Genomic DNA, 10182 nt, shown 5'->3' on the forward strand with positions numbered 1-10182 from the left:
GTGTGATTTGTCCTTTTTCAGCGTTCGTCGCCCGCCTGGCAGAAAGGCATCCTTATGAAACATCACCGCAATTTAGTTGACTCTGCGAACCCGAAAGCGAAGCCCACGCCATCAGCCCTGCGAAAAATTTGAATAATTTTTATTACGTGGCGCGTTATGAATTTCTGATGAGCCCGGCGATGTTGTTGCTCCTGTTTGCCTTTCTTCCCCGAGGGGGGAGTGGGGAGGGGAAAGGAAGGGCGTGTGGCCAGTTATCCTTCACTAAGCCAAGTGACAGTGCCACAATTTATTAGATTCTCAGCCTCCGCCTTCGTCTGGCTTCCCCCCCATCCCCCATTTCCCCAATGTTGCCATTTTTTCTCAGTTTTGTTCCATATCATCAGAGTCTGCGCTGCAAGTTTCCGGTGGAAAAGTGGGAGTGGCAAGTGGGCGGTGGGAGGGAAAGTGGGCGGGGCAGCTGGCCTTCGACCAGGGTGAAGCTGGGCGTGCTGGGTAATAAAAGCAAATAAAATATTCTTTAATATGCGACACTCGCCGCAGTCTGCTCGCTGTCATCCTGTTTTCCCATTTTCCCGTTTTCCCATTTTCCGCGCCCCTCTTTGCTTGTGTGCCTTTGTGCGTGTGGGAAATTTGCATATATATTGCTTGACAAGCATTAATGTATGTAATCCCATAATTTTTTAATTAAATCAAATTGTTTCGCTCTCGTTTGCGGCTCGTGGGATAGTGGATGTCATATATTCTGCGAGACTCACAGGTCAACTGAGTTCTCGAGTAGAAATAATTAAAACTGTGAGCGGTGATTTAAAAAATAATATTTTATTGTCAGCAATGCCATTTCATGGTACTAAGTATTTGCGTTTTCACGAACCTTATTAGATGTTTAAGCTACTCAGCAGCAAAGTTGTTCTACTTTCTCATCACAAATACATTAGTTGGTTAGTGAAGAGATATCTTGATATTATTGAATTTATAACCAATTTAGGAGCTGTCACAAGGCGACAGTAGCCCAGTTGGCATCAATCATAATCAGAGGCAGTGACTAAATGCAACTACACCCAAATTATTCGGACCGGGTTGTCCAAGTGTAACCATTCTGGTGCAGCTCCCCCCGCCCTCCGCTCTTCCGCATCTCGAAGCGATTAAGTGATTTCGTGCACAGTGCATGATAATTGGATTAATATGCGTCGACAGCCAGCAGAACGGGGAACTGAGAACTGAGAACAGAGAGCATTGGAGTCGCTCGAGCCGGAGGATGGAGGATGTGGATGTGGATGTGGCAGCCACCACCCGGGAAATCTGAGCTGCGAGGGTGGTTTGTGGGTTCTGGGGATTCGGAACTCGGAATGCGGAATACGTTAGGCGGGCAAATTACGACGGCATCCGAGGAAGTTCCTTTCGCCCATAGCTGCCTAGTTGGCTTTTATCTAGCTAGTCTTTATTATAGTTAGTTAGTTAGACATGTTACAAAGGAACTCTTTGATTCTTTAGGGCAAATATTGCATATAATATTGAATAATCTCTATGAGCAACCTATGAATACCATGTATTATTAACTTACTGTGAGAACCGCATTTCTTGAGCTAACAAAGCAATTTTGTTTGGCTTCCATGTGGCACAACACTGCCCGCTCACTCCACCCTCCTCTGCTAAATGCTCTCGTTATCAAAATTACATATATCATAGCGCATTGTGCCGAGGGGTGGAACGAATGGGATAAACAGAGGGCTGCGGGCGGTTAACACCCTCCTTATAAAGGGTGCAAGTCAAATCAATTTCGATGCAAACATATTCTCAGTGCCATAATTGGAAAAGTCGGGGATTAAGCGATCAAGTTGCATTCTTAGCTGATAAGCGCAATGTTCGTGGAGATGGGAACTATTACCAGTAACCCTTGGCTTTTACTTTTTTTTAACCAACTTTTAAGCCAGCTTATGAGCAGGGAGAAGCAGCCAAACAATTTGTCAGGCGAGTCCGGCCGATTGGTAAATAGGCTCTTGGCCAAACAACTGTTGGCCACTTAGCGTTTCATTACCAAACGCTGCCGCTGCACAAACAAATTTACCCGCTTCGATCGGTTTTTTTTCGGGTTTTTTTTTGGGTTTTCAGGTTTCAGAAGCCGCTTCCGAAGTGCTTTGTCTTAGCGGCGGTGTGATCAAAAAAAAATTAAAAATCCACAGACACAAATCAAAAGGAAAACGGCAGAAGACTAAGACTGTTTGCTCGACAAGCCAATGGAGCTAAGTGCGATGGTGGCTTTGATCTCCGAGTGGCTGCCTAATTTATAAAATAAATCATATGTGAATTAGCGGTCAACGGCGGGTAACCCGTTCCTCATCTGTTTGCATTTGCCGTCGATTTCCTTCTGATTAATTTATTTGCCCAACTCCGCTCCACTGCAGCCCATTATGGCCGCGTTGTTGCCATCGGCGATCGGTAAACGATTTTCACACCTCCCCAACGGGTTTTCCTCCGGCTGTCCGGCTGTCCGGCTTTCTGGCTTTCTGGCTTTCTGCCATTTGGCCAGCTGATTAGTGGATCGGCTTTTGAACAGACCGACGCTATTTATTACCTCGCAGGCACTTGTTGTCTAATTGCCAAAGCCACCCGCAATGGCACGTCTCTATTGCGTCGAAAAGTGACGATGATGAGGTTGCACTGCGCGAAAACGGGGGTCTCTTGTAATTCCCGACACAAGTTACTTGATTTCCCATTTGTCCCCATGAACCATATTATATGTAAAAGGGACCATGCTAGTAATCTATCTATACTTAGCTATAATACATTAAATAAAGTGTTTTCTTGGTGATATATTATATTTAGATTGTATCCCATTTAAGCAGTTCTCAGCTGAGCACATTGATTGATTTTTATTTATTCATTTTAGCCACATTTTCTGGCAGTGCATTCCTAGCTGTGTCGCGTTCTCCTTCGCGGTGGCATTGGCCAATTTGTGGCACTGGGTGAAACCATTGGCGTCGTCCGGCGAAAAGAAAGTTTCTCTTCGCGCCTCCATGTTAATTTCGGGCCGCCTTTGAAGCCTGGCGGGGGTTTCTTCTGTGCTTTCGGTTTTATTATGATTTTGTTATGATCGTGATGATCATGATCTAATGATTTGTTGTCGCACAGTTTTTCGGCCTCAGCCGCTGCCAAACAAAGGTCCAATCCGCGCTCCGATAATGATCTGCCGCAATAAAATTGAAATGCGTCTGTTAATCGCCCTGAGATACATAATAATTTTGTACTGCGAGCAGCCAGAAATCCGAATTGTGCCCACAATGGCCACAAGTTAGCCAAGTTCTGTGGACTGGCCGCCGCATATCGATCACTTTCTGAATTTCGCATTTTAGGGGGACTTCGTCGAGTCGCACGGAGTACGCAAAAATCACAGCGGCAGATCGAAGGCAAAAAGGAAATGGCTGTTCAAGACGACTAGCGAATGCTCTAAAAATGTAACTCCACTTGTCCTAGTTACAGGCATATTATAGGGGAGATATATAAGCAATGAACTCTATATTCATAGTTGGCTATGTATAATATTTAAGTAGATTACATAGTATGTAATACATACCCTTTGGAGCAGCATGTGTTACTGAAACTAATTAATAGTTTTAATTAATAGCGATCAAACACAATGCTGTCAATGGAACTTTTTCAGCGATTTCGCGGTGTTAGCTCAGCAAAATAGAAAAGAATCAGCTCCAATTAGTCGGCCAATTACGAATTGTTTGTACTATCACTTTTCAGATTGTGATTGTAGCCACCAGCTGCTCACCACCTCGTGCTATTCAGACTGACATATGTTCATAGAATCTGTATAGTTGAGTGTCTGACAAAGATAAGGAGGCGCAGGGCAATGTACCCGCCGGATTGTAGGGCATTGGGCGCAATAAATCTTGGGCTTTTTGGCCCTGGGCTCTGGGCCACTTCGAATTCAAATGGCCATTGTTTTTTGGCCAAAGGGCCGACGACAAATTCGGCGGGAGACATTTTGGCCCGACTCCTGATAAAAATCGGCGGGCGCAAGCTGCGATCACCGATCTTTAGATCGACAATATTTATGGCTTGTGGAGCAGCCAGAAAAATGTCTTAGCTGGAAATTAGAGCAATTAGCTTTGAGCCGCGGCTGGCACATAAAAACACAGGAATTCTGAATAAAACCGAGGCAAACTAATCAATTGGAATAGGAGTAGAAATGGGAATAGGAATAGGAATAGTTGATGACCTTTCCCAGCTCGTACACATTTCTCGTGCGGCTACTGTGGGTGTGCCTGTCTCGAGACTCGGCTTGTAAACAGTTTCACTATCTGATGATTATGTAATTTATAGGGCTCCTGGGCCACCAGCTACCTGTACCGATCCGTCGAGCAGATAGTGCCACATAAATAAGTGTGTCTGGCATAAATGTCAAAGGGCATTTAATGAAGTTATTAAACGCTGCGGCCCTAGAGACTACCGTTTCTCTCCAAGGGGGCGTTGCATTCTCTGCTCAGTTCGGTTCGGTTTCGGTGATCATAATCTTAAGACCGAGATCCCGATCCCAATCCCTATTCCGAGCCCCGGAGTCCCGAGTTGCCAAGTTCCAGAGGTTCCGACTCCGACTGCTTTGCATGGCGACCAAAACTGGTTGGGCAATAAAACGCTTGCTATAACGAGCAACAAAATTTGTAACGATTCAATTTAAGGCTACATACAACATGAGCCGTACGCCGTCGGCAAAAGATGAAATAGTCGCAATAGCTATAGGTACGAGTATATCCTAGTCCCCCCCAAACGGCCTCCACCACCAACTCCGCACCCCTTGTTATTCTCTGTGTGTTTTTGGCGCATGTTGAGGAGTCCCAGTCCCAGTCCCAGTCCCAGTTTCAGTCCCAGTAAGACTTCAACTTGGACTCCGAGCGGCGGTTCAATTCAATGAAATTTATGAAGACATGACTGGCAATTGTAGTTGCAGCGTTGCAGCGTTGCAACGTTGCAATGTCGGCCGAAAACCCGCTCTAAACTAAGCACTAAAGACCCAGAGTTCGACGATCCTTTAACGCCTACTTGGCCATTGCGATTACAACTCAATTGTCAATGGTCAATCGCAATTGATTTTCCAGCCAATATTTTACAATTAATTAAGCGCAAAATTTGAGAACAAAGTCCGGCTTGTGTCGGCAGCCCTTCAAAAGGAATGCGAATGAAATTCCATGCCAACAAGTACACGGATCGCAGGTCAAGACAAGATGCGAACTGATTCCGTATACCTGCAACGCCACAGGTCACTCGGTGATTTCTTTTTTTTCGCCTTTGGGTGTGGACGGAATGGGTCAAAGGTCGGAGGATGGATATGGAAAGCCACCATTGATAGATGCCCCGATATCGTCGAGCATCACCCTCCAACTGTGGGAAAACTGGTGAAACGCAGTGGGACTGTCGTTAAATGCGGACATAAAAGAAATTAGCTGGATAGTTTCGGTTTCGGCACTGATATGATTCCAAAATTCGGGTGGTCCGCGTTGGGCTTTGAAAACTGAACTGTGTTCGAAATCGTGCAATAAAACCTTTTCATTCTGATAGTTCAAGTACTCGTTGTGATGTAAAAGAACGATTCATGAAATATATGTATATAAATATAAGCACCCTACAAACCTCAATCAACAAACTTATGACTTTTGTGCAAGTAAAGCAGGAAAGCACATTTTATTGGGGCATACTCATATTATATCTTTTTCAGTTTTTATAAACTTTTTCATATTTTAGGTGGTGTAATACCAATTTGCAGTGGTGTCCTTCGGAATCGGAGCTCCCTTGAGGCAATTGTCGAGTTCCTCGTAGTTGAGGGCGGTGCCCTCAACGTAATCCCTTGAGGCAACGTTAGAACAGATTTCCAGCTGGCTCTCCAAAGTCTGCAAATGGATAGTGATCTGGGCAGCGGCTTCGGTGGCATTTGCCGATACTTGGTACATGATTTTCGATTGCTCGGCTCCCTACAAAATGGTGCAAAAGTGAGTTCATATTTTACCATAGGGAACTCTCTTTAAGATTGCTGAGCAGAAAGTTTCCTTGACCTCAGGGAACTTACGACTCTGGCGAAGCATTCGAAGGCTGGCACGGAATCCACGATGGAGGAGCACTCGAAGAAGGTGTTGCAGCCACTATCCCCAGCAGCCTGAATGCTGAAGAGAGTGCTGTTCCAGGCGTCGATCACCAGATTCTTGCCGTTTTCGAAGTCCTTCAAGCACTTGTTGTAGTCCTGCTCGTACTGGTCCGTCAATGCGTTGAGAATGGGTAGGTAGTAGTCGAAACAGGCAATCGAAGTGGCAGGATCCCGAGCAGCCAGCTCATCCGTCTGCTGCTGAAGAGCATGGATCTTCTTGGTGGTCGGCAACTGCAGCTTGCTGGGCTTTAGCTTGAGGCTAAGGCTGAGGCCGGAAACCAGGCCAAAAGCGAGAACCACGGCCAACAGGGACAATTTGGAAAACATGGTTGAAAGTCTCAGATTTAACTTCTTACTGAATACCTCGGTTGCAAAGCCCAGTGCTTTTATATCCATTTTTCGAGCTTCTTATCATTTTTCTACCCAATTGCTTCTTGTTGGCGGAAATGTCGCGTTGCCAATGTGCTGGCTAATCTATTTCCGATAATTGGTAATTATTTTTTCATTTTTAAAAATAAAGCAAATCACATTAATCAGAAGCCATTTTCAACAACGCGATAGCAGTTACATGAGTTTAATTTTCTTCTCAAATTGTAAAAACGTTGTACTATACTTGGTCTTTTAAAAGAATGGCTAATGGGAAAATGGCCATTTGTACAATAAACTGAAGAAGGCGTACGTAATGTGCATTTTATTCAGAACTAAAAAATTCAAAATTATGTTGTATGAATACCAAAAAAGAACACTTAATGGTAAAAAAATCGAAACTATAATTTCTTTACTATTATTTAAGTTATTTTTAAATTAATCCGACTGCTCTTATGACAGCTATATTATAATCGTCCGGTTTGATCAATAAAAAGCAGAAAATATGGTGTTTCAAACAACTTTTTTTCATTTATTTTCTAATAATTTTTTGATCCCACTTATATACTATCAGCAATGGAGATAAGTTTTCTGGAAGAGCTTTATGCATATAGCCCATAAACTTAAATTATAGTTATAGTTGAAACAGATTGAAAAACAGACAGATGTTAAAAACTTCAGACTCAAACGAATATACCCTTCTAAGGGTATAAAAAATAAAAAATATATAACAACTTAGCTTAAAAATACTGCTACTTCAGTACTCCTTGGTGATATAAATATTGGTATCAGATCAAATGGCTTAGTCTTGCACCAAAATCACAAGTGATCAAGGAAAATTCCGTAACAATTTAATATAACATTTTCTCCTTAAGTTAAGTGCAAAGTTCGCAAGTAATTTGACACCTGCATATTTTTCCTATCCCAACATTTTTTAGGTAAATGAGCTCCATAGTAAACTGCTTGCATTTGTAATTATTTGAGTAAGACAGAGAATTGAGCTGCTAGATATTTATTGATCAAATTTCTTTAAGTGTAAAACTTATTCAGTTGGTGGTGTAGACGTAGTAGTAATAGGCGCACAAGTGGTGGTTGTGATTCCGTTCTTGAGGCAGTCGTTCAAAAGGTCGTAGGTCTTGGAGGTGTCCTCCACGTAAGTGCGATTTGCGTCGTCGAGGCAAACTTTCTTCCGGCTTTCTATGAGGGTATATTCTTTCTGGATCTCAACTCCAATCTCCGTGGCATCGGCTGAAATGCCGTAGAAGATCTTTGAGCTGTCGGACGAGTTGATGGCGGCGCATTCGATGCGGGAGACCACGGTGTCCAGCGACTGCTGCTCTGCTGTCCAGACCTGGCAATTGGAGTTGGGATAGGAGCAACCGATGTTGGCGGACCTCAGGATGCTCTGGCGCTCCTCGGCATACTTTTCGTTGATCAGGGCAGTGGAATTGTCATAGGCCAAAATGCAAGCCGCAAAGTTAGTCTCGAACTCATCCGCAATCTTGGCCAATTTGGGCTTGTATATCAGGAAGCACTGCGTGGAGTGATCCGAGTGGACTTCGGCCAGCTCCCTGCTCTGCAACTGCAACTCCTGGATGTGGGCGTCTGGTCTGAAGGGAATCTGCAGCTTCACCGCCAGCGAGAGGCCCAGGGAGAGGCAGAAGACGAGGATCTTGGCTTGTTTCGGGAACATCTTGGCCAGCTTACTTGGCCATGGATGTGACACCCAGCCGTATTTATACTCCCAACTATCCGTTTATCATTATCTCTTTAATTACACATTAATGTATTTTCACTTACTGATAACTATTGGCTTAATGGATGGCCATGTTAACGGAGAGTAGATAAGCTCATGTTTTGCTGCCAAAAAAGCTTACCGCTTTTGAAAAACGCCTTCATATTCAGCTGGTCATAAATAAGTCGTCACCACTTCAGATAGCCTCAGAGGCATATCATTTAATTGATATTCACTCAAAGTCTTTTATTTACAGCGATAATATACAGGGTGCTCGGGGGGATCTCGGGAATCTTGACACGAGTCCTAGAGCACGTAGTTCGTGCTGGGAAACTCCCAGTTGGGATCACCTAGACAGGCGAGCATGTCGTCGTAGCAGTCACCATGGTTGGTGTTGTAGGTTCGGTAGGCTTCTATTTGGCATCTGGTTTCCGTATCCTTGATTTCGGACACTTGGGTGAGCAGGCTGGTTTGGTTATCAGATGCCTTGTAGGAAGCTTGCTCCAGTTGCTTGGAAGCCGAAGGTCCCTGCGATTGGGTGAGGATATTATAGAAAACACTATAGATACACTTTATAATGCGCCAAAGAGTATGTGTGGAAGAACAGAGATTTGTCCTGATTCATCTGTAAGCCACCTAAAAAGTGCAATCTGACCCATGTCATATATTCTACGGATCACTCACCCCAGAGGCCAGGCAGCCGAAGGCGTCGGAGTTCGAGGTCAGGCCATCGCAGTTCAACAGGGAAAGGCAAGTGCCGGTCACGGATGCGGTTAGCTCGTCGCGGGCACCTCGGAAACTGGAGTCGATCAGGGCGAAGGCACCGTTGTAAGAGTCCCTGCACGCGCTGAAGTCATCATTGTACTTGTCCACGTGGCCCTTGAGGAGCGGGGTGTAGTATTCTACGCAATCGCCGTTGAACAGATCCGATCGCATGGCCGGAGAGCTGAGCAGGCGCTGCACCAGCGCGGACTCCCCCTCGATCTCGACGGGAGTGGGCACGGCAGCCACGGTGACGGCGCCGATGGCCAGCAAAACAAGGACGGCCTTGAACGACATTTGGAGCACTGGAGAACCTGATGAACTGGACAAGAGTGTGGAGCCCAAAGACCCAGATTTGGCTTTTATACCACCCCTGCCAGCAATAAGATTACTAATATTTATGATCCCGTAGCTATCATCGGTAGTTTTTAATGCAGCCTTTGTTATCGTGACGTCTTGAGGAAGCTCGTCACATAGAAGGTATCAATGAAATCCCCCAAAATCAATTTAACAATACTATATATATTCTAACAAATAAACTTAAAATATTTTACCCGTATAAAATAAAGAGCTACCGATTCATTTTAAATATATGTATGTTCATATATCTAAGTAAAAAATTTAAAAATATATATATTGTGTTGCCGGTGAAAGCTAATAAATAAGTGACTTACTTCAAAAATTCACTGATAATTTCCCTTAGATAATTTATAGTGCAGATGCACATTTAATTTGTTTTTGGTGATCACTTCAAAAATATAGCTCTTATTATCAGTTAAGGCATAAAATTCCCAAATGTCGAATTGCGAAATGTATTAATCACTTGCAGGTTATAAAAGATAATATAATTCTAAGAATTCTTGTTGCTCTTCACTTTAGAAGTTGGCTTCTAAAAATGGGCACTCATAAATAAAATGAATATTTAATAAGTTGTTGATATCTAAAGATTTTATTTCAAAGCTGATATACTTTCTACAAATATGCGTTACAAATTAATCAAATTTGATTACTGTGTTTTGTTTAAGTGTATTTCAAGGACTTCCCTTAAGTTAACATCTGTATTACATAGATTGGTGGTTTCCGTTAACTCTAGCACTTAACATAACGAATAGGATGGTGTACTCGCTTAGTTGGGTGAGTGCATTCGCTAGAAGACTACCTTCGGTTATAATCGATA

The 10182-nt window shown here is 43.6% G+C and overlaps 3 protein-coding genes across 3 annotated transcripts; all 3 read right to left on the reverse strand.

The window, feature by feature from the left end:
- Window positions 1-5741: 5741 nt before the first annotated feature.
- LOC122621998 lies at window positions 5742-6469 on the reverse strand. The gene is made up of 2 exons (XM_043800085.1): window positions 6068-6469; window positions 5742-5972 (listed from the first exon to the last, which is right to left on the reverse strand). The coding sequence occupies exons 1-2, from the start codon at window positions 6467-6469 to the stop codon at window positions 5742-5744; spliced, it is 633 nt and encodes a 210-aa protein (XP_043656020.1).
- Window positions 6470-7506: 1037 nt separating this feature from the next.
- LOC122621200 lies at window positions 7507-8474 on the reverse strand. The gene has a single exon (XM_043798986.1). It carries the CDS (start codon window positions 8199-8201, stop codon window positions 7551-7553), a length of 651 nt encoding a protein of 216 aa, XP_043654921.1. The 5' UTR covers window positions 8202-8474; the 3' UTR covers window positions 7507-7550.
- On the reverse strand, window positions 8475-9325 carry LOC122621201. Its single transcript, XM_043798987.1, has 2 exons — window positions 8928-9325; window positions 8475-8771 (listed from the first exon to the last, which is right to left on the reverse strand). Exons 1-2 carry the CDS (start codon window positions 9300-9302, stop codon window positions 8550-8552), a joined length of 597 nt encoding a protein of 198 aa, XP_043654922.1. The 5' UTR covers window positions 9303-9325; the 3' UTR covers window positions 8475-8549.
- Between the last annotated feature and the right edge of the window lie 857 nt (window positions 9326-10182).

Source organism: Drosophila teissieri, chromosome 3R, assembly GCF_016746235.2.
Source record: "Drosophila teissieri strain GT53w chromosome 3R, Prin_Dtei_1.1, whole genome shotgun sequence".
Taxonomy (NCBI): domain Eukaryota; kingdom Metazoa; phylum Arthropoda; class Insecta; order Diptera; family Drosophilidae; genus Drosophila; species Drosophila teissieri.